The sequence below is a fragment of the Lampetra planeri genome, chromosome 3, assembly GCF_965212315.1.
Source record: "Lampetra planeri chromosome 3, kcLamPlan1.2.h2, whole genome shotgun sequence".
Lineage (NCBI taxonomy): Eukaryota > Metazoa > Chordata > Hyperoartia > Petromyzontiformes > Petromyzontidae > Lampetra > Lampetra planeri.
This window is the reverse complement of record NC_136109.1, coordinates 8,171,240-8,195,991: the sequence shown is the minus strand read 5'-3', so window position 1 is coordinate 8,195,991 and position 24,752 is coordinate 8,171,240. Positions and strand designations below refer to the sequence as shown.

Sequence of the window (24,752 nt, the reverse complement as noted above, 5' to 3'; positions counted from 1 at the left end):
CCTGAAGACGGCTGCTTGCGTTGTAGCCGAAACGTCGTGAGAATTATTTTATTGTATTATGTTTTATTTTTATCAGTGGCCTAAAATTAAATGTTTCGCTCCGGATGATCGCTGCAAAGTATGACCTGTGTTTTGATTTAGTGTGCTGATCTTAAGGTGCATTGACAAATTATAATACTCCGATTGATGCTCCTGCTGTTGTGGAGTGACTCATGCAGCCAGCTATGGCTACAGGGTTTGGTAGTACATGTTGTTTATGTCATTTATTGTGAAAATTCCGTCAGTTCCTATGATCACTGTTTCATTGCTTTCATGGCTTTATTTTGGTGATTTCGAAAAGTTTATTGGTTTGGCCATGTTTCTTTGTTGTAGTACGGAGTAAGACTGATGGCCTTAATCTAAGTTGTCTTGTGGTTGTTGTTGTCGTTTGACTTGCATCCCACTGGGCTTTTTGCACACAGCGTTGGTGTACGGTGTTTTTTCTGCAATATTTTGCTGTCTTTTCTTGGATTTTCTGTTTGCACTTGGTCCCATATTCACTTTAAGATGTTTTCTTGTTCATGTTTTTGTTTTTTGTTTGTTGCGGTTGCACCCGATTCAAGAGCCGAATGGCTCACAAGGCTATACCTAATAAATGAACTTGAACTTGAGCACAGCATCTGTCGTACAGGGTCCACTGAGGTCTCTCATTCCTTTGAAAAGCAAGGGATCAACAGGATTAAATTTAACCTTTGAGCCACCTGTGACCTTTCACCTACATTAACACCTTTAAACCGCAAGCGTCTCAACAAGGAATTGTGCAGTAGTAGTCGGTTTTTACCCTTTAAACTGGTACAAAAACTGACACCTTTATACAAGGCATCATGTTTGCAATAACCACAACACAAGCAGTCAAAATGCAAACAAAAAGAAACAACTCTGATAATGATAATGATATGCACTGTCCTTGAAGTTGATTGGTCCACACCCGAGACAGCTTTTCTTAGAGCCTAGTCTCCATTGGTGTTGGACCAGATGACGCCAAAAGGCGTACAACTCAAAAACAGCGCACTATTAGAGTATTCTTGAGTTTTTTCGGTAAAGTCACGTAGGTAAAAAATAAAAATAAAATAAAAATCACGACGTTTCGGAGGTGAAACCGTCACAGCACGCTCGCTTTTTTTACTTGATACAGCGAGCGTGCTGTGACGGTTCCACCTGAAGACGGAGGCTTGTGTTGCCTCCGAAACGTCGTGATTTTTATTTTATTTTAATTTTTTACCTACGTGACTTTACCGAAAAAACCCAAGAATATGAATCCTTGCAGTCACGAAAGCTTCAAATCTAGAATTAATAACCACTATCAGAGTATTGAGAGCTCGGGGTAAGCATTTACAGGAATGGTGCGCCACCCACTGGATGAAGCGCACGAATGCATTTTGCGTGCCATGTTTCGTACGGCTAATGTCGGCGGCAGCGCAGCAACTACAATTTCACATTCGGGTGGTCGAGCTAGATAACCGCGTCAGAAGCAGCGACGTAGTTGTATCGCTGTGTGTGGCTCCTTCGTATTTGTGGATCGGGCATTGCATCGTTGCACATCGTACGCTCGCTTCTGGATGACCGCAGTTGCACGCTACTACTGGAGGGTTTAAAAAAAACTATTTGTGCATAAGGGGTCGTCCATAAATGACGTCACGCGATTTTGGAAGATTTTTGATCCCCCCCCCCCTTCGTCACGTGGCGTCACAAAAAGTCAGACACCCCCCCCTCAAATATGACGTCACAAGCTCTGCCCCCCCCCCAAATAAAACATGCTTCGAATCGCTTTAAACTATTGTCATTGTAGTGCGTATTTAATGTGGCGCTGCACTCCGATGTTGTAGGAGAAAACATTTATTAAAAAGTCTATTTAATTAAGTAGAACGTGTCGTCTATATTTATTTAAAGTTGCGCATTTTGATGTGACGTCACATTTCTCACCCCCCCCCCCTCGTCACACATCGTCACAAATGTCTGACTCCCCCCCAACCCTAGGTGCGAGACGTCATTTATGGACGGCCCCTAAGGTAGACGCATCTGCCATGATTTGTGCGGATGCGATTTAGGGTAAACTATGCGTTTCGTGGGCGATTAAACCCAGGGATTTCTGTGTTGGGTCGTTCACATGGTGCAAACACATTCCTGCGGAGGGAGCTGGTAGGAACGTTGGGCTGCTCGGTCAATGGTCAGGGTCAACGGCGGCGTGGTGTATTCCGCAAATATGCCCGACTGTGAGGGCGGGCACAAGCCGGCGTGAGTAGGTTAAACGTTGAGTTTTATAAGGGCACCACGGGGTGACCAGCCCCTCCCCACCCAGCCCCACCCCTCCCACCCCCCACCCATCCCCACCCTCCCCACCCTCTCCACCCAGCCCCACCCCTCCAATTTGTGTATGGACGACGGACGGACGGACACAATAATCCCCTGTGGGCTGGTGTAATCAGGAGGTTCCTACCAGTATAAGCAAGGCCTTGTTATTAGTGGGACACAATGTGTTAGGATGCAAACGTTCAAGACTCCAAACACTGTAGATGATGGTTATCGCTGATCAGCCAACGTTATTTGGGGCAGTTATTCCTGCATATAAAGTTGTTGCAGTTCTCAGATGTGCAGCATGTTATGTTTGCATTGGATATGTGTTTGAAATGCAGATTAATATTCAGCCGTTACACATCGAGTCGTGGAACATATATTTGCAATCATTATAGAAATACAGGGTGTTTTAAAAAGATGGACCCGATTTGAAATCGCTATATCTCTGCAACCACGAACCGCCCATGAATGAAACTCTTACCACTTGAAAGGGCGGGGCATAGAGTTTCAAATGATTACCGCGAGATGCCTCTCCCAGCACACAAACAGCCCCTAGCCTCAATCATTCGCAAGATGGTGACCCCGCAACACAAGGCGTTTTGCGTTCTGTAGTTCAGCAAGACTGAATCCGTAATTGCGGTGCAGCGTGCGTTTCAACGGCGTTTTGGCATTGATCCGCCAATGTCAAAGAGCATTCGTCGTTGGTACCGACAATTTGTGGAAACAGGCTGTTTATGTAAGGGGAAGAGCACAGGGCGACCACGCACCTCAGAGGAAAACGTGAGAAGAGAGGCGTTTGGGACGAATTCAACTATCGTCTCGATGTTCTCCATACAGCAGGTGGAGGGCACATAGAACATTTATAAAATGGTTAGTAAAACTTTATAACTCATTAAATCGTAACTTTTTGTGTAATTGTAACATGTTGCCATCGTGAAATATACTGCTTTGAAATTGTGTCCATCTTTTTGAAACAACCCGTATGATCCATGTCGGAGAGACCCAATACCATATTTCATGTTTAGTGGAAATACATATTAGACAATGTTTTGATTTCAAGTTATAATACTGCAGGAAAAGATCCAGTTTTTAGAGATTTCATTATAAATAATGATTATTGCAAATGTATTTCCCTGACATCCCTGTCCATGTAGTATGTATGTACAGTATGTTGAACTTCTTTCGCACCGTACGTAGCCAACCGCGCTAATCGGAGAGGTGTGGGGGAAGGACAACATTCTAAACACAAAAAGCAGTTCTAAAGAAATTAGTTTTCAATCAAGATTTAAAAGTGCATAGCTCCAGTGGCTTTCCTAATATCGGAAGAGCATTCCAAGATGGCCGCAGAAGCGCATCTGAAAGCGAGTGATACAGTGACCGTCCTTGTTCAATGGCGAGCCAACAGCAGCGTAATGGTTCATGCTCCTTGACGAGATCAGCGAGATATTTCGGTTCATTCGTGGGAAGCACTTTGCATGTGTCGTGAGCGACTTCCGAGACACGACGTGTAGAGCGCTCCTTGTTTATTTCTCACACTTTACAGGCAGAATCACTGAGCGACATATACACTGGGCTACGTAATGCTGACCAACTCATACAGCCACATCGCCGGCGGTCTAACTATACAGCTGGCTGACTAATACAGTGACGACGACGATGGGGACCGTACAGCGGGTCGGCCATACGGGCTGACGATGAAGAAGAGATGACGGCGAAGACAGCGACGGCAGCCAGGACCCGAACCCGCACGACAGCCCCGAACCTCTGGTTACCTCCCTCTTATATACTCCTCAGCGTGGCCAAGCCCCGCCTCTGGCCACGCCTCCCTTCTAGAACTCTCATGCAGGTTCCAGGACCTTCCCGACTGATCCCCGCCTCTGACCCTTGGCCCATTTACACCCCCCTTGTGGTTGGCTGTTATATAGCGCACCCATACCCGTAGTCATCCGTCATGGTCAACAGATGGCACCCTGTCACTACACACGTAACGAGTGAGACCTTATAATGTATTCGTTCGGGAACCGGAAGCCGATGCAGCTCTGGCGATTACTGGACGGACGTGGTCGCATCTTGCAGTGCCCGTCACGACACATGGCAAGCAACATGTTGGCCTCACATCACGAGACAAATAGTTAAGGTTGACCAAGCTACTGGCCGAGGTGAATGAGGCACTTCGGGGCGAATGAGGGACTTTCTTTTACTGAGGAGAGCGGGACTGAGGAATGACAGAATGGATCTGGGGGTTCCTTGCTCAGAGGTCGGAACGAGGTGATGTGGGTCGCCTAGAGATTGGACCCCCCTCCGAGTGGTCCTGGGGCTGACCAACACGAAACACCTATAGCTCCCGCTCCGGGGTGCTGTACCCCACCCCCCATCCCCTCATCTCCATTCTCTGTCCCCCTCCCGTAATCTCCCACTCCCTGCATCTCCCCCCACTCCCCCAACTCTCCCCCACTCCTCTCATCTCCCATCTCTCCCCCATTCCCCTAATCTCCCATCTCTCCTCCCAATCCCTCATCTCCCACCTCTCCTCCCAATCCTTAATCTCCCACCTCTCCTCCCACTCCCTTCATCTCCCATCTCTCCCTCCACTCCCATCTCTCCTCCCAATCCATCATTTCCCACCTCCCCTCCCAATCCTTAATCTCCCACCTCTCCCCCCACTCCCCCCATCTCCCACCTCTCCTCCCAATCCTTAATCTCCCATCTCTCCCCCCAATCCCCTCATCTCCAATCTCTCTTCCCAATCCCCCATCTCCCACCTCTCCTCCCAATCCCTCATCTCCCTCCGTTCCTCCCAATCCTTAATCTCCCATCTCTCCCTCCACTCCCCCCATCCCCCCCCCAAAATTCCCCGGTCACGTGACGCGCGCTCGCGCCATGTTCTCGCGGGGCCCGTGACGTCACGCCTGTTGATTTCCCAGCAGGCAGCGCGAACTTTCCCTCAACTTCTTCTCTCGGCGCGGGCGGCACTGTCGCGATCCTCCTCTGCCTCGTCGCCGTCGTCTTCATCATCATCACCACCTCCTCCTCCTCCATCATCCTCCGCTGCTTTCTCCTCCGTGTGCCTCCTCCTCGATCCCGCCATGTCGGGGCGCACGGCGCGAGCGGAGACGCGGAGCCGCGCCAAGGACGACATGAAGCGGGTGATGGCGGCCATAGACCGCGTTAGGAGATGGTGAGAGACGTGGGGAGAGAGACACGGCGAGACACGGGGGGAGAGACGTGGGGAGACACGGGGAGAGAGACACGGGGAGAGACACGAGGAGAGACACACGAGGAGAGACACGAGGAGAGACACACGGGGAGACGTGGGGAGAGAGACACGGGGAGCCGTGGGGAGAGAGACACGGGGAGACACGGGGAGACGTGGGAAGACGCGGGGAGACACGGGGAGAGAGACGTGGGGAGAGATACGTGGGGAGAGAGACATGGGGAGAGAGACACGGGGAGAGAGACACGGGGAGACGAGGGGAGAGAGACACGGGAAGAGAGACGTGGGGAGAGAGACACGGGGAGAGAGACGTGGGGAGAGAGACACGGGGAGACATGGGGAGAGGGACACGGGGAGACATGGGGAGAGAGATACGGGGAGAGAGACGTGGGGAGAGAGACACGGGGAGACGTGGGGAGAGAGACACGGAGAGAGAGACATGGGGAGAGAGACACGGGGAGAGAGACACGGGGAGACGTGGGGAGAGAGACACGGGGAGACGTGGGGAGAGAGACACGGGGAGAGAGACGTGGGGAGAGAGACACGGGGAGAGAGACGTGGGCGAGAGAGACACGGGGAGACATGGGGAGAGAGACACGGGGAGACATGGGGAGAGAGACACGGGGAGACATGGGGAGAGAGACACGGGGAGACATGGGGAGAGAGACATGGGGAGAGAGACACGAGGAGAGAGACACGGGGAGAGAGACACGAGGAGAGAGACACGGGGAGAGAGACACGGGGAGAGAGACACGGGGAGACGTGGGGAGAGAGACACGGAGAGAGAGACACAGACATACGAGAGACACAGACATACGAGAGACACGGACAGACGAGATTAGCTGGGAGAGACGAGATACGCGGGGAGAGACGCGGACAGACGAGAGACGCGGACAGACGGGCGAAAGAGACACGAGGAGGGAGACGCCGGGGGGAGCGACACGGGGAGATAAGGAGAGAGATAGACTGGGAGAATGGCGAGAGAGACGGGGGGGGGGTTCCAGGCGACATGGGTTAGAGAGAGAGGCTGGGAGATGGGAAAAAGAGGGGATAGGCACTGGGAGACGGGGTGGGGAGAGGAGACACATGGGCGTGTGAATTGTTTTGACGGAAGAGAGAGAGGGGCAGACATTGATACACTGAGAACAACAGGGGGCGAGAGACGCGGTGAGACGAGAGAGATGGTCGGGATAGAGGGGAGAGTGATTTTACGGGAGTTGGTTAGAGATCAGAGGTGGGGGGGGGGAGATACGTCAAAAATGAAGAGACAGGGGCATGCTGACCATTGACTGCTTGATAGGATAAATAGTAAGAGATGCGGGAAGAGGACACGGGGATACATGTGGGGGAGACAGCGGGAGATGATGGGAGAGCCAGGGAGGGTAAGCGATGTGGGGAGACGGTGTTAGATGGGGTGGGGGGGGAGACCAAAATGCATATGAAGGGATTGTGAAAGGCAAACAGAGAGGTCATGGGTGGACACATGGGCAGTTCCACAATATTTGGCGACCTCAGTCAATTCGCAATCATCCTAAAATGACATGCATGATCTGGTGTTATTTTAAAGGTCATTATCAAAACAGTGATTTCAGAAAACATGGTTTATTCATGGTACAAGTCAATGCTTTCCTATTTACACAAACTGAATGCACCTTCTTATCCCAGATGAAAGTCAGTTTGTCTGAGTACGTCTAACGCCGTGGTGTTGGTCGACGGATTATTCCGAATTGAAAAAGCCACTTCTTGATACTGATCATTATCGACATCTTTAAAGTGTGTGAATGTGCATCCAAGAGATGCGGGGAGAGATGGAAGACACGGGTAATGGATAAGGGACGGAATGACAGGGGCAAGTGTTAGGCAGACATGGGATGTAATGGTGAGACGTGATTAGACAAGAGAAATACAAACACACGTGTGAGATGGGAATTCTTAAGAGACGTACAGAGAGGTATGATGAGGTGTGGGAGGAATAAGTAGTAATAATGCCATTTTAATTAAAATTTGTATTCCAAGAAGAGCATCACTGAGCCTTCTTCTTGGTTCTTTCGGTAAAGTCACGTAGAAGGGAAATAATAAAGTAATACAAATAAAACATAAAATAAATGTTTTATTATTTTATTATTTCCCTTCTACGTGACTTTACCGAAAGAACCAAGAAGATGAATCCCTGCAGTCACGAAAGCTTTAAATTGAAATCACTGAGCCTCTTAAGACTTGCTGAGGAGGGTCCGTGTAATGGGATGATTGGCCGTTTTCTGGTTTCATGAGGGATAAAACTGAAGAAATTGGGAAAAGACTGATACATACCTGGGGATCGAGAGAGGGTTACATTGAAAGCTCTGCATAGATGGATTTAAGAATGTTGCCCTGCTGCCATCTCCCAGTCACTTACGTAGCCCAAGCCTACAACACCTGGCATCCATTGTAGTAACAGGGATTACACTTCATAAACTTCTGAGATGTGATGAGGTCTGGCGCATTCTGGCTGGTTTGGTTCTAGGTGGGGATAGATGGAAGACATGAGTCAACAATTGTGGGGGGAAACGTGAATGTTAGTTAATATGGGGGAGGATCATTTGAAAATAAGACACTGGGACTTTAGGAGGCAGGGGAAACACAAGGAGACATGACAGGCTTTGCAAAGGCATAATGAATGACAATGGATTAAATAAGTAAAGTTTTTAAAAGTATGTATTGTCTATTAAAATAAAAAACACAACTCCACCATTATGTTGAAAACCAACAGCACCTTGGTCTGTACCTCCATGACTTGTCCAATAGGGAAACTTGACCTCTCCATCCACACAGCACCCGAGTCTGCCCTGTGAGCTCCAATCACAGAGATTTCACCTCTGCACGTCTCCTTTACTGTAAATGTGCAGGGAGAAGCGGTGGGTGACCGTCGGAGACACGTCACTGCGCATCTACAAGTGGGTGCCAGTGCTGGATGGGAAACCCCTTGAGGTGATTGTTGGGTCCCCGCATGACACGAGTTTTTTTTTCCCCACTGCAAAACCCAAGCCGGTGCTGCTGACGTCACCCCGCTTGGCCTCGGGAGCCAGATTCATGTGTCCTGTGAGGCCAGAGTTTCACAGCTTGGTTCTGGCTCAGCTCGGCAAATAGTCGGTGGAAAACAACCTTGTTTTTGTGAGACAATGATGTCACCATGGCACATTTCCATGATCGGTGGAAAGCAAGCCGGCTCTGCGTGTGAATCTGGCTAGCTGGCTCAGCCTCTCAGTGGACTACTGTGATCTCATTGGACATCGACTTTTATGATAAAACATGGCATACAATTACAAAGACAGGTCCTTGAAGCCCTACCCACTGCAAGCCTATGTTAATGTGTTTCATTAATATTTGGTTGCTTCCATCCAGCTGTAAAGAGTATGGAGAGAGTGGAGAGAGAGATGGATCTTCCCAGCGAGGGGACAATGTTTGGAGGCACACTGCTGATCCCAGAACACTCGCTCCAGCGAGTGTGTGTGACAGTGTGAGCGTGGGGAGCGGTAGTGTAGCGGTTAGCGCGCTGTGCTACGAACCCAGCAACCCAAGTTTGATTCCTATTCACGGCTAACACCAGTGACGATTATCTGAACCAGTCCTGGGCCTCCCCTAGGTCGATTCAGCTTCAGATGAGTACTTGGTACGGTGTGTAAATATTAACACTCGGGAGACAGTCGGCTGGGCGTGGTGTTGGCCACCCACACCTTCGTGTGCTGTTCCGGCCTTCATAGGTGCTCTCTTAACAGCACTTGCCCCAACAGTCTGTTAAGGCTTTAAGGGGGATCTTTGTGTGCTTAACACAACACCTTCTTGTGTCCCCTGCCAGCATTATTCGGTGCAAGGTAAGAGCACTTGCCATTTCTGTCTAAGTGGGCTACATGTGGGAATCTTTGTTTATAGAAGTGTGTGTATATGTGTGTGCATGCAGAAAACGCGCAGGCCGGTTCAAGGGAAATCCCTGTCCCTGTCTGCCCACACGTCTCCTGAAAACAGCTCCTCTCCACTCATGACTGAGTACCAAGGTTTGAGCTTAAACCCGTCTTCACTAGGATTCTAAATCTGACCCTGGCATTAACACTTACCCTACCCCTGCCATTGACACTGACCCTTTCCCTGATATTGACACTTACCCTTTCCCTGCTATTGACACTGACCCTTTCCCTGACAATAATGACCCTGACGTTAACACTCGCTCTAACCCTGACATTAAGAGGCAGATGAGGCTGCCAAGTAGGGCTGAACAATGAATCGATTTCAAATCGAAATCGCAATTTGAAACAATGCGATTAGGAAATCGCAAAGGCTATTTGAAAAGTCCTATTATTGAAATTGTTTTATTTTTTATCATTGTAACTTTATTTAACTTAACAATTTTTCTATATTTGATTGTTCTATTTGAATACATTTTTAAAAATAAATACATGTTGGAAGCAATTCATAGCTTTAAAGTTCTCATCCTTGTATTAGAATATATAGAGCAGTTCATATTTTGATGGTATCATGTGGTAATGCTCCATCACATGTTATAAATCTATTACACAGTGAATATTGAACTGAAGCTTGACTTAAAAAAATGTAATCGCAAATCAAAACGCTATATCTGTCAGAAAAATCGCAATTAGATGTTTTCCCCAAATCGTTCATCCCTAGTGCGAGGATCCCCATGGTGCCAGTCGGAATTGATAGAACAGTTGAAAATATGCCACTGGAGCTGGACCACGTGGGCTATCTTTTGTGGCCTTAGTGTCTTGTATGATGTGAAATTAGCAAGTTTGGTTGAGTTTAATGATCTGGCCACTGCTGTGTAGAACACACAACCACCGTCGCCAGTACAGTGTAGGTTTTCACATGCCAATGTGAACCATCACCATCCATCAAACCACTATCCTGTGAACTTAACTCCTTGATTCCTCCTCCTACGTTGAAAACTCTGTCGACAAGACTTCATCTCATCCACAAAGGGTTCAGCCACCATACAGCAGGTCACAACAACACACCCAGTCATTGTCACTTACCTACTCACAAACTTAACCATCCACTGATTCACTCTGTCAATCATCCAATCTCTCACCCACCCACTCTTGTTACCGACCCAATCCACCTGCCCTAACCAACTCGCCCATCTTAAGCTACCCACCTAAACAAAGCCACCAATACAAAACAACACACCCATCAACGCAACTACCAAACCAACCAGCTGACCACTGATCAAAACCAACAAACCCAACCACCCATCCAAACCAATCAACCCACCCATCCACCCAAATCAACCAACTCATCCATGCACTCATCCAACCACCCACCCAAACCTTCCCCTACATGTCCAATTAGCATGGTTGGTTAAGTACGGTGCGAAATAAGTTAAATATACATTCATACATTATTACTGACTATCCATTACATTAACATGATCCTAACCCCGTACCTGACCGACATTAACAATGGCCATAACCCTTACCCTGATCTAATCTGACTGACCCTGAATATAACATTAATCTTGACCCTAACCTAATACTATCGTGTATCCTAACCTTGTCACCAGCTCATGCCCTGATCCCTAACATTAAGACTCTTATTAAATAAATCAGCAGTAAATCCTGGAGGTGGTGGTGGTGATGGCTGTTGTGGTTTTGGTAATGAAGTTTGTGATTATGGCGAGGTACTGGTGGTGTTGACAAAGCGGTAGTGAATGTAGAATCTAGTTGTAATGGTAGTTTAGGTGTGGTGTTGGTGGTGGTGCTAATTCTGGTAATAATGGTGTTCTTGATGGTATTGGTTGCAGTTGTGATGGTGGAGGTGATGGAGGTAATGTTGACGATTCAGCCTCCCAGCGATTCGATGAATTTGTTACGATATGTTTTCTTGTCTCGTATATACAGTTTTGTCCACTGCATTTGCCGAAATGTAAAAGCATGTAATTTCCACATGGTGTGCCTTAATTTATATTAATCGTGAATCCGGGTACACCTGAAAAAAATCGGGTGTATCGTTGCTGGTTGGTTCCTTTGTGCACCGATTCTCAATTCTTGAGCCGTACTCCCCTTTGGGGGGGAGGGTGGGAGTGGGGTGAAAGCCTTTCAGGTGGGGTCCACAAGCAGTGGAATGAATACCATATATGACAAATTTCTAATAAAGAACTCCGTAGCCTCCTGTAGGCCAATGGTTTGTCGGTACACTCCATTCTACACGCAGAGACGCATCGCAACACTTAGTTTTATGATGCCAGTGTCGTTGCATTTACGCAATTTCTAGACTTTCGTATAATAACCGCAAGAGCTGCCACCATTTTAATTGTTTAACCTACAGTGCTTGACTCTTGGCCAAAAGTGCCTCCGGCAATAACTGGCACAGAAACTGCCTCCTTTTGCCAGTTAACAGCTAATTTCCAAGAATGGTTTGGTATTTTCTTTTAAACTAAGATAGTAGAGGTGAAAAGGATGTTTAATATGGAGTGATTCGAAACGTTAAGGGGGGGGGGGGGCTAGGACAGGGTACGTGGCTAGAAGAGATTTTAATGGATGGCCCGGTGGTCGACACTAACAATTGATTGGCAGCCAAAAGGAGGAGAGAACACGCCCGGGGATAATTTCAAACGTAGTTTGACTTATACGTCCGAACAACTTGTGCATGCCAAGAGTGGGGGGCTGTTTGGAGGGGCCGCTAGAGCATTTGTGCTTGATTGGGGTTTGCGATGCGCGCTGCGTTAGTCGTTCCCACTTGCTTAGCAAGCTGCTATACCACTAGGCGGCAGTCGTTACACGCAATACCAATGGGTCGGCTCCTGAGCCGCATGCGACTGATCCGTGACGTAATTTGTGAAGGACCATTGCCTCTTATTCACATGCATTGCGGCTCTTGAAATATTGGGGTTTATTTTTTTACCGAATTCGAATTTTTTAAAATATTCTTTTGGTTGCAGACCCGTGTGCTATTCCTTAAGAGTGGCATCTGCTAAGGCCATGATGATTTTATTGGGCCCTTTTTTGTGGCCGATGACAGTAACGCATTTTCCACGAGCCGAGCAACTGTGGCAACTCTTTTTGGACAACAGAATGGAGTGACCGTTTTGTATCTGGGGAAGACTCGCGTGTAGGAGAGGGAGCACTGAAAGCTTCGAGCAGTTAGAAGAGGGGTCTGCAACCTGCGGCTCCGCAGCCAAAGAGCTGCACGCGGCTTTTTGGCTGCCCACTTGTGGGCATCCATTAAAAAATAACCCCCGTAAGAATGAAACGTAATTTAACGTAAAGATAATTGATTAAATTTGGCAGGGAGTGGGTCACTATGAAATGTCTTGGTGACGACAAATTGTACAGTCAAATCTTCTTGGTTCTTTCGGTAAACGTGACTTTACCGAAAGAACCAAGAAGATGAATCCCTGCAGTCACGAAAGCTTTAAAACAAAATGTACAGTCGAACTTTATTTTTAAAGAATTACTAAAGGGGGGTGGGAAAACTAAAGAGACAGTTTATTCCGTCACCTATTTTGTTTATTTAAGGCAGAATGGTTGTCATCTTCTGTATATTTGTTGTTGTCTACAAGTAGCTCTTCGCGTGATGCGGCTCTCGAACTATGTTGGCCAGAGACAAAAACAAAAAAATGGCGCTTCTTTAAAAGATTGTCGACCCCTGAGTTAGAATAAGGAACACTTGGCTATACTGCCATCATGTGGCCACTTTGTTGACGTGAGGCTTGTGTTATTAAACCAACTCGTGCATCGATTTCTCGATGCTCAGAATACTGCTTGCACGTGGAAGATCATACACGGCCTTGCCCAATCTTATTGTGCCTATCTCATTCCCTTCCATATCCCTTGGTTTTGGTCGTTCACAATGTTCTGTCTATCTCTGTATCTCCTCCCTGTGCCCAATCTTGTTTTCGATTATTTTTTCCCTCCTTGCACCCTTCCACTGGAATTAACAACTTTCCTTGTACATTAAGTAGTCCCCCCCCCCTCCTTAAAATCCTCCAATTCCTCTCTTAAAGCCCTCACCTCTTCTCTATTGCCCATTCTCTCTTCCTCGCCACTCCTTCCCATCCCTCTCCTACCCTTTCATAAGCCTTAAGTACTTTCTATCACTGTCACTCATTCCTCAATTCTTGTAAGCCCCTGTCAAGTACATCATTGCATTCTGTCACCGTTTTGTAAGCTTATGTCAAGTGCTGTTATTTAAGTCACTCTATAAATATAAATTAAATTAGATCATCCCTCTAAGGTAAATAAAATTAGTATCACTTTGTGAGAAAGCAGCAGTATTTGTCCTGTGGATGAACTAGTCCCTGCCATGAGAATATGGAATTTTCTCCACTGGCCACCGAGAAAGATAAGTGTTGCCACATTTCTTGTTTGAGCAGGGAGACGCAAGCTGTGCTCTCTTTGATTGCTTGAGTAATCGATTACGGATGATCGGTTCCATTACTCGAATAACACGAAAATAATTGGATGAAAACATTCTCACCTCTCTTCTCACATCTGCCGCTGGACTGGACATGATGAGCAGTGCATTTGTGGTGTCGTCGGCATCATCTGCGTTAGACTGCGTGTTTTTGTTATCACCTTTTTGTTGTCATAGTTTAACATCTCGCTGCAGTGGTAAGATGTTAACTACCTCATCAGGTATTCAGGAGGTTTTGTGGGTTTGATCCCGGCCCTGACCATGCCCGTATATTTGGAGTTTGCTTGTCTCTCTCTCCGTGGCTGCGTGTATTTTTTTACAGGTCCTCAGGTTTTTCCCTCCATATTTAGAAACGTGCATTTAAGCTTCTTTGGCTGCTACGCATTTCCACACGATAAGCCACTTTGTTGAGCTATCATTTGTCGCCTAGTTGCTTCTGCAGAATAGCTTATGTAGCTCAGTGGGCCTTACCTGGTAAAATAAAAAATAGTTAAAGGAGCCTGAGTACTCAACCACAAAAAAGTAGTCTGTGACAATATTTCGTCGATTAATTGACTAATTTGTCCCAGCCCTAGGGGATATGCTTTGCCTTGTGAGTGTTGACGTATTCATGTTATCTTCACGCATTCATTATTTTGTTGTTGTTGGTGTGTCGTTGTGTAGAGGAGAACAGTAACGATGTTAGTGGGTGTTCCAGTCCTGGAAGAGACATTTCAAGCCAACCCCCGGCTCTCGGAGATGATGGTAACACAAAAGCACAGAGTGGTGTACAAACACAACAGTAACACATACACTTATGGTAACAAAAACAACAATCCCCCATTATAGCCTAAACACGATTTTGAGGCAAGTGCTGTGTTAGCGAGCACCTATAAAAGCCGGCACGGCACATGGGAAGGTGGGTGGCCAGCACCACGCCTGACCGTCTTTGTTTCTTGAGTGGTGATTCTAGATTTGAAGCTTTCGTGACTGCAATGATTCATATTCTCAGGTTTTTTCGGTAAAGTCACGTAGGTAAAAACATTAAAATTAATGAAAGTAAAATAAAACAAAACAAAATAAAATTCACGACGTTTCGGAGGCAACACAAGTCTCCGTCATCAGGTGGGACCGTCACAGCCGAATTAGCTGCATCAAGTGAAGCAATGATTCAAGATGTAATCCCTTATAAGCAAGTTGAAGGGAGGTGGAGAGGGGGGGGGGGAGAGCTTATCAGGCTGTGGTAGCCAATGAATGGAAACGTATCGGGAGGGAGGAGGAGCGGTGATCAAAGACTGCACGCAGTGCTCAACACAATGAATGGAGACGTGTCGGGACGGAGGGCGAGCGGCGATCAAAGACTGCACGCAGTGCTCAACACAATGAATGGAGACGCGCCGGGACGGAGGGCGAGCGGTGATCAAAGACATCACGTAGTGCTCAACACAATGAATGGAAACGTGGCGAGCGGTGATCAGTGGTGATGTTCACACAACGCATCAGGTACTTATTTGAGGCTGAGTCGACCTCGGGTAGGCCCAGGGCCGGTTCAGCTAATCTTCACTGGTGTTGGCTGCGAGCGGGAATCGAACTCGGGTCGCTAGATTCATAGCGCAGTGCGTGAACTTACGTACTATCACGATGCACTGTGACACACAAACGTACTGTAGTAACACACACACGCACAATATTTACAGACTTTGGTAACTTAAAAACGATAGTAGCGCCTACTAAAGTATTATGTACAATAGACACACACACTAGTAACACACTTTAGTAACAGGCATACTATGGTAGCACGTAAGATAGTAAACAGCAGTCGTAAATACCTACTTTAGTCAGGCTAGTCACAAACTATTTAAACACAAAACACACATTCTCGTGACACACAAGTATAAACACACTATTTTAACAACACACACTTTAGTTGATGCGCACAAATGCACAGTATAGCGATAACCAACCACATGGCAGTAATACAAAAGTGCACACTAGCATGTTTTTAGTAACAAATACTATAGCATTTATGCTGCCATGGTGTAATGGTTTGCATGCTTGACTTGCAATCCTCAGGTCGCAAGTTCAATTTGATCTCCTGGTGTGCGGCAGTTCAAATAATGGGGCAAGTTTTGCAAATCTCCCCCACCGCCATCCATCCTACAGTAGAAATAGGTACAACCGCAGCCGGATTGGCAGGCCTTGTATGGTGGGGTAAAGTGCGGGGTATGTATTTATGTCTGTTGAACTTCTTTCGCACCGTAAGTAGCTAACCCTGCTAATCGGAGACACGGGGGAAGGGCAACCAACTAAACACTAAAAGTAGTTCTAAAGAAATGAGTTTTCAGTTTTAGATTTAAAAGTGCATAGATCCAGTGGCTTCCTTAATATTGGAAGGAAGAGCGTTCCAGACGGCCGCAGAAGCGCATCTGAAAGTGCGCGATGCAGTTGACCGTCTTTGTTCGATGGTTAGCCAGAAGCCGCTGCGAGGACAACCGGAGTTTGCGTGATGGTTTGTGCTCCTTGATAAAATTAGCAAGGTATTGTGGTTCGTTTGTGGCAAGCACTTGGCGTGTAATGAGCACGACCTTATAATTCCCGACCTTGTAAGAGGTAGAACAATAGGCCAAATACCCTCTAGAGTGGCTCTCTGGAATTCCCTTTAGTGGAGGCCCTTCTGCTAACAGTGTCGTGAACAAGCAATTAAAGGGCTCGACCTTTGCTGTTGTAATACAAACACACTATAGTGACAAACTCTAAAATGACATTGGAGCGACTCCAATGATAGTAAATCACACAGATGGTAACTCATGATAGTAACACTCAAACACTATGCTGAAACTGTTTGACAAACACTAGTGGAATAATGTAATAAAAAAAAACCAACACACTAGAGTAGCAAGCCAACTCTACGGTAACACGAGTGTACAGTTTGACAACACGCACCATCGGGTAGAAAAGCACTGACCATTGTGTACTTGAGTGTATATGCGTAATACTGTTATATGCAGAATGTGTATTTCAGTTTCATTTATTTGTTATAGCCCTGTGAGCCATTCGGCTCTTGAATCGGGTGCAACTGCAACAAAAAAAAAACATCTTAAAGTGACTATGTGACTATGTGCAAACAGAAAATCCAAGAAAAGACAGCTAAATATTGCAGAAAAAGCACCGTACACCAACGCTGTGTGCAAAAATCCCAGTGGGATGCAAGTCAAACAACAACAACCACAAGACAACTTAGATTAAGGCCATCAGTCTAACTCTGTACTACAACAAACAAACATGGCCAAACCAAAAAAACTTTTCGAAATCACCAAAACAAAGCCATAAAAGCAATGTATTTGATATGTGTGTGTCTATTTATTGTGTCTATTGCATGTGCTGTGCTTTCTTATAGAAGCAGCCATGTCTGTGCCAGATTACGAGCATCCTCCAGAACTCACCAAGGAGGAGCCACACCCCATCTTTCTACACGGACAGGTGAGACGGACATAAGACAAAGGTCCCCCGTAAAGCCTTAACAGACTGTTGGGGCAAGTTCTGTGAGCAAGCACCTATGAAGGCTGGCACATCACACTAGGAGGTGGGTGACCAGCCCCATGCCTGGGCGCGTTTGTCTCCCCAGTTGCGATGTTTACACATCGCACCAGGTACTCATTTGAGGCTGGGGAGGCCCAGGATCAGTTCAGATGATCGTCACGGATGTTGACCGTAAGCGGGAATCGAACTTTGGTCACCGGATTCGTAGTACAGCTAATCGCAGTAGTACAGCTAATCGCTGTACTACTGCTCCACACACACACACTGACTCATACACACCATACAGTGTACACTATTCAAAGGCAAAGATCTCCTGTGTAACATATATGAACCATATAAGCAAGTGCTATTTGTGAGCACTTATTAAGGCCAGCATGACACACGTGGTTTGGCCAGCACAATGCCTTGCCACTCTTTTTTCCTCCAGTGTTGATGTCTACACACCACAACAGGAACTAATTTCAGGCTGATTTGATAGAGGGGAGATCCAGTACCAATAATGATATCACAATTCACGTTAATCATGACTAGGAATCAGCCTCTGGTCCGCTGAGTTTGTAGCGCAGTGTGTTAAACACTACATCACTTTTCCTTACATATATACACTCATATGCACACAAGTGCTGTGAGATCCCTACACAGTCCAGTCTGGATATACCCAGAATGGACTGCAGTCAGGTCAGCTTGAATATTTATTTTAACCCGTTCCAATGTCATATGTGTACGTCGTCAGTTTTTCGTTTGATTCCATTGGGAATAGAAGTGGAAGAAAAAATAAAATAACTTTATCGGTACCGAGGCTGCGACAAGGCCAGGCGGGGAGGGCATTTGGCACAGATTGGCGCCAGCTATCAGAGTGCGGTCGTGTCACTAATAGTTCTCTGCGGTGAGTACATTGTCTTTAAAAACAATAGCGCTACACCTCTAAATAAAATTAATGCCGAACCGCGTGCACGTTCTGAGATTCGGAGGTGAATGGGACCCATCCTGAAACTTGCAGTCATCTCGGAACGGGAAATTATTAATCGAGTCCATGCATTATAAGCATAGAGATGAGAGGACCTGAATGTGGCCGTGAAATAGCTGACGCTTTATGTGGAGAGGCACGCCAGGCAACTTTTGCACAGTGTAGGGCATGCATTAAAATTAGTAATTGATCGTTACACTTGGGAACATGACCTCCACCGCCAAACCAGAGCTGCCATGAACACACTGCCCCAAGTACACACACTCCCCAGGTACACAAACAAAAAAACACATTCACACCTTCCCATTTAGTATTATAGACTGTAGGATCGAGTGTTGTTAGTGAGCACCTTTTAATAATACCGGCTTGGCACATGAGGCCACCACTTTGTTGCCTTCGTGCTCTTATAATACAAAGGAGAGAGGGACAGGTCAGTGAGGTATCACTGTTGTCTTTGACCAGAAGTCAACGCAAAGTTGCTGACATCGTAGTTGCAGTGGGTGATATTACTCTTTCGTACCCGTATCAGGTGTGAGCTGTGTAAATATCAGCTTTAGCGAGACAAAGGGAACGCCACTCCGTCATGTTCTGTGTCAACTTTAGTCGTAACAATAGTACATGAAAAAGATGATTTATAGATGGCGACAGGATTGATTGCGACCTCTGTCAATCCTATTATGCCTTATACACAGATCCCCTATGTTGCCTTATAGAGTTTTGGGGCAAACACCGCTGCTGGAAAACACCCTACTAAAGCGAAACCAAATTCCATTACTAAGATGAAACATGAATAGGCGTTACCGATTCCAGCAATGTTAAGATGTTCAAATACCAAATAGACACCTATTAATTTAAACACTTTAATTCATGAGCAACTCAGAAAATTATAGATTTGAAGCTTTGATGACTGCAAGGATTCATACTCTTAGGTTTTTTCGGTAAAGTCACGTAGGTAAAAATAAATAATAAAATAAAATAATAGAAATAATAATTGAAATAAAATTATAAATCACGACGTTTTGGAGGCAACACAAATTTCCGTCATCAGGTGGGACCATCACAGCTAGTCACCTACGTGACTTTACCGAAAAAACCTCAGAGTATAAACTCATAAAAGCTACATGCAGGCTAGAAATGTGAAAGAGACAAGATTGCGACTATCCATCATTCCTTGCCTTTCACGTGACGGTACCATTTAGTTAAGTTTTCATTGGTGCTTGCCAGGAGCATTTGCCCCGACAGTCTATAATACTACATGGACGAACACACAAAGATAAAAAGATCCCCCGTATAGCCTTAACAGACTGTAGGGCAAAGTGCTGTTAGCGAGCACCTAATAAGGCCAGCACGGCACACGAGAGGCGGTGAGTGGCCAACACCACCCCCGGCCGCCTTTGTCTCTCTAGTGGCGATGTTTACACATCGCACCAGGTACTCATTTGAGGTTGAGTCAACCTCGGGGAGGCCCAGGACCGGTTTAGATAATCGTCACTGATGTTGGCCGTGAGTGGGAATCGGTCGCCAGGTTTGTAGCGCAGCGCGCTAACCGCTCCCCACGGAGGAACACACACGCACACACATGCGCACACAAAGATCCCCTGTATAGCCTTAACAGACTGTTGGGGCACGTGCTGTTAGCGACAACCCATGCAGGCCGGCACGGCACACAAAGGGGTGGGTGGCCAACACCACACACGGCCGCCTTTGTTTCTCCATTGCTGATGTTTACATACCGCACCAGGTACTCGACCTTGAAGAGGTCAAATATTAGTACAGATTTTCTCCACTCTTATTGGTCGTGAGTGGGAATCGAACTCTGATTGCCGAGTTCTTAGCTTGGTGTGCTCACCACAACACGACCACTAGCCGCTCTTTGTGCACACACAAATATATACACACAACAGCTAAAATAACCGCCGTTCGCCATGACGTGGTGGTGACATCACCATCGCACTTGTGCCAGGCTAGGTGTACATACACACGCATCCACACAATCACACATAAAGAGAATGCACACTACATACCACCCATACAAAGCACACACGGGCCCATAAAACACCCATACGCGCCCACACTCACAGACCCACGGGGCCCGGTTTGTTAGGGTTAGAGTTCGGGCTCGGCTTGTTAGCATTGTAGCAGTCGCAGGAACACGGATTCCTGAAGATAATTCCGCGCGCCCCCCACCACACGTGCGTGCGTTGGTGTGCGTACGGACATGCGTGTGTACCAGCTGCCTCGCGTCATCAGCACTCGGAGGTGAATTTGACACTCTCTGTGACGGGGGCGCCACGCAAGGCATTATTTAATTATTATGATTATTTTTAAAAAGAGCGTTTCTGAACAGCTGACATGGTGTGTCGTGGTAGTCGTGGCTCGGGAGTGTGTGTGCGCTTGTATGTGCAGTGTGTATACGTGTGCGTGCTTTCATATGTGCGTTTGTGTGCGAGTGCACACATGTGCTTTTGTGTGCGTGTAAGTGATTGTGTGCACGCTTGTGTGTTGAACATGCATATGTGCAATTGCTTGTCTCTGTGTATGTGTTGTCTTTGCTTGTCCGCCCTCATGCATGTGTTGTGTCCACCTGTTTTAGTGTCCACTTGCGTGAATGAATGCGGTTGTGTATGGTGTCTCTGCGTGTGTGTATACATATGCTTGTCTGTGTAATACATCTGTCTGGTGGTGCATATGTGTACACTTGTGTGCGTGCAGATTTTTGAATATGGGCTCTTGTGCATGTCTGTGTGCGTGTGTATTACACGTGTGGGGAGCGGTAGTGTAGCGGTTTGCGCTCTGCGCTACGAACCCGGCACCTGAGCTCAGTTACCGCTCATGGCCAACACCAGTGACAAATATCTGAACTGGTCATGGGCCTCCCCTAGGTCGACTCGGCCTCAAATGAGGACCTGGTGCGGTGTGTAAACATCGCCACTAGGGAGACAAAAACGGCCGGGCGTGGTGTTGGCCACCCACCCCCTTGTATGCCGTGCTGGCCTTCATAGGTGCTGGCAAACAGCACACTTGCCCCAACAGTCTGTTAATGCTACACGGTGGATCTTTGTACATGTGTGCATGTCTTAGTGTTTTGTGTCTGCACATACTTACGAGTGCACTTTTGAATGCGTATTCATGAGCATGCGTATTCGTCTGTGCGTGTGTTCCTCTGCGTTTGTACATGCTTGTGTGCGCGCATTTAAAAAATGCGCGCTCATGTGTGCGCATGTCAACTCCGCGTGTGCATGGTTGGGCGCGCGCGCGCATGTTGACGTAGACTTACTATTTTTAATAAACCCTTAGTGGCACAGAGGGCGAACACGACCTCTCCTCCAGGAGTCTTGAGTTCTCGATTGCCCAGCGTCGGCTGAAATCCGCTGAACACACAGCACCCACAATAGGACGCTCATTATCGTGGCCAGGCTGTTGTTGTTCCCGTGTCGGGGCGCCGAAGATACGTCCCTTCCGGAACTTACACAGGCGGCTGCAAGGCCTTTTATCTCTCAACACGCCTAGCCTGGCGCAAGCGCCTTGTTGATTTCAGCGCAACATGACGCCACTTGGCGGCTGTCAATATCATTATTGGTTGTGTGTATTTGCGAGTGTGTGTGGAGCGGTTTTGTTGTGCAACGAATCTGGCGACCCGGGTTCGATTCCCACTCATGGCCAACACCACTGACGATTATCTGAACTGGTCCTCAGCCTCCACTATGTCGACTCGGCCTCAAATGAGTACTTGGTGCGATGTGTAAACATCGCCACTCAGGAGATAAAGGCGGCCATGCGTGGTGCTGGCAAACCACCCCGTCGTATGCCGTGCTGGCCTTCGTAGGTGCTCGCTAACAGCACTTGCCCCAACAGTCTTTTAAGGCGATATTGGGGATATTTGTCTTTATTTTGTGTGTGCTATGGGTAGAGTGGTGGTAGCGTAGTGGTTTTCGCAATGCTCTCTGAAAACGGTGACCTAAGTTCGGTTCAAGGCTATCGACAGGATGTGAATATCCGAACCGGTCCTGGGCCCTCCTCGAGGTCGATTCAGCTTTAAATGAGTACTTGGCGCAGTGGGGGAGAAAGCGGCTGGGTGTGGTGCTAGCGTCACAACCACCCCATTGTGTGCTGTGGTAACCTTCATGGGTGCATGCTAATGGGACTTTCCCTAACTGCCTGGGTAGGCTATGCAAATATGCGTAAGCTTTGGAACGCTCTTCCGATATTAGGAAGCCACTAGAGCTATGCACTTTTAAGTTTGGAAAAATAATTTCTTTCGAACTGCTTTTTGTGTTTAGTTTGTTGTCCTTCCCCCCCCCCCCCCGCACCTTTGATTCGCACTATCGGCTACATACGGTGCGAAAGAAGTTCAACATACATGCATGCAAGTGTATCGATGTCTATGAGAGAGCCATCAACTCATCCTTATTATCATGTGCGCACACAAACGCTGGTTACCCCAGCAGGTGCTGGAGGATGAGGTGGCGCCCCCACTGAAGAGGATGCGCACGCAAGAGGAGCAACCGGCATCGCCGCCGCCTCCTCCTTCACAGCCAGAGCCAGAGCCATCATCGTCGTCATCACCGTCGTCGACATCGTGCCGGTCCCAGCTGCCACGCGAGACAGGAGGACCAGAGACCCCGCTCTCGGCCGCCCCAGATGCCAACGACGGCAAAGAGGAGGAGGAGGAAGAAGAGGGGGCAGCGGCGACGATGCCCATGAAGGGCGGGACATCTGACCTCGCCTTGTCTACCCCGTCCACCTCGTCGTCTTCTTCCTCGTCACTTCCGCTGGAAGATGGCAAAATGGAGGACTGTGCTACGCCAGTGGAGTGATGGGGGGAAGGAGAAGAGGAGGTGGGGGAAGGGGTGAGGTGATGATGGAGGATGTTGGGGGGGGTGAGTAAAGGAGTGGGGGACAAGTGAGGAGATAGCGGGCAAAGGGGTGGGAGACGTCGCGAGTGAGGAGTGAGTGAATGGGAGGGTGGAGAGAGTGCCTGAGATGAGTGGGTGAGGGGCGAGTGACTACCTCTCAACCTTTTGATCATCGTTGGGGTGGGGACTCACTCCACTGCCATCCCTGCTGTCCCTATGGTCTGGAACTTCCTCTGTCTGACAACCACACGAATGCCCCCCCCCCCCGCCCTGTTCCAGTTAAGGCTTGAAACTTTCTACATATGACTGTTTCTCTCCATCCTACGCTTCATTCCCATCGTTGCTGCTCTGCAGTCTCATTCTCTCCTGCGCCTCTCCATCTCTCTCGTATGAATGCCGCCCCTCACGCTTGTAAAGTATCTTGAGAGGCAGTTTTATTTAGACGCTTTGTAAATCGTATTTCTATTGTAGCGAGTGATGGGTGGGAGACCACGGGCAAGTGATGGCTAGGTGAGTGTGGATGAATGGGCAAATTCATCCATGTAGTCAACCGATACGTGATGAGCTCAGGCACATTTAGGCTTACTTGATCTTTAGCAGAGATTTATTCAATCATTTGGTCATAGGTGAAGGAGCGTGTGAGTGAGTGAGATCACGTGAGAGAACGAGTGTCAAAGCGAGCAAGTGTAGGGATCGGAGTGTACGAGCCAATCTCTGGTTCTCATCTGTGGCTGGCATTCCCATTGCAGTGCGGGTAATTGCCAGCAAAATGCTCAGCACTGTAGGTGATATTAAGTGAAGGCCGTTTGGCGGAGCCCTCAACACCGCTTAAATCCTTCGACGCACACATCCTCGTACACACGCGCGCGCGCGTTTGAGAGGCCAGTCTTTCAGCGCATGTAGTGTCTGCTGGGACGTGCACACCCAGCGGGTTTTATCTGAGCAGTCGGCCTCAAGGATCGTTCAATGTCGCCAACGTTTTCTAGCACGTACATGGTGCGCTCTCTCCCATTGCTTCGCACCCTGCTCAAGAGTTATGACCACATGAAAATATTAGATTCTCGAAGTAACAATTTTAGCAATACACGTGCCTCCCAACAACCATCGTTTTGTAGTGCAATATACGTACAGTCGTAATTTAAATAGCGGCTGAAAGGCCTTTACAACTATGGTTATAAAATTGTCACATTGCAGTGCAATTATCACTGAATTCAGAATCCCGATTTAATGAAAAATATATGTTGTTACATTGCAGTGAATGATAGTGCCTCTAATGACTTAGAGGCAACGTGAATTGAAAAACATCAGTCCTTACGCAATTGTTAAGATTAAATTTTGATTGACAAATCCATTCATCGGGACTCCCCTACTTGCAACTATGCGTTCATTGGACGTGCATACCCATCGACCAGTCAGCTCTGCGTACAGTTTGGTTCACTGGCTGTTGTACAGTTCGTGC

General features: G+C 47.5%; 1 protein-coding gene across 1 annotated transcript; it reads left to right on the top strand.

Moving 5' to 3' along the window:
- The first annotated feature begins 5,274 nt into the window (after window positions 1-5,274).
- LOC144737596 (B-cell CLL/lymphoma 7 protein family member B-like) lies at window positions 5,275-23,335 on the top strand. The gene is made up of 6 exons (XM_078620358.1): window positions 5,275-5,512; window positions 8,434-8,515; window positions 9,486-9,579; window positions 14,615-14,695; window positions 17,328-17,410; window positions 22,883-23,335. Exons 1-6 carry the CDS (start codon window positions 5,421-5,423, stop codon window positions 23,252-23,254), a joined length of 804 nt encoding a protein of 267 aa, XP_078476484.1. The 5' UTR covers window positions 5,275-5,420; the 3' UTR covers window positions 23,255-23,335.
- The last annotated feature ends 1,417 nt before the right edge of the window (window positions 23,336-24,752 follow it).

Coding starts and splice junctions, on each gene's coding strand:
- LOC144737596 (XM_078620358.1), top strand. CDS start 5,421: ATGTCGGGGCGCACGGCGCGAGCGGAGACGCGGAGCCGCGCCAAGGAC. Junction 8,516..9,485: donor TGGATGGGAAACCCCTTGAG/GTGATTGTTGGG, acceptor GTGTGCATGCAG/AAAACGCGCAGGCCGGTTCA. Junction 9,580..14,614: donor ACTCATGACTGAGTACCAAG/GTTTGAGCTTAA, acceptor GTCGTTGTGTAG/AGGAGAACAGTAACGATGTT.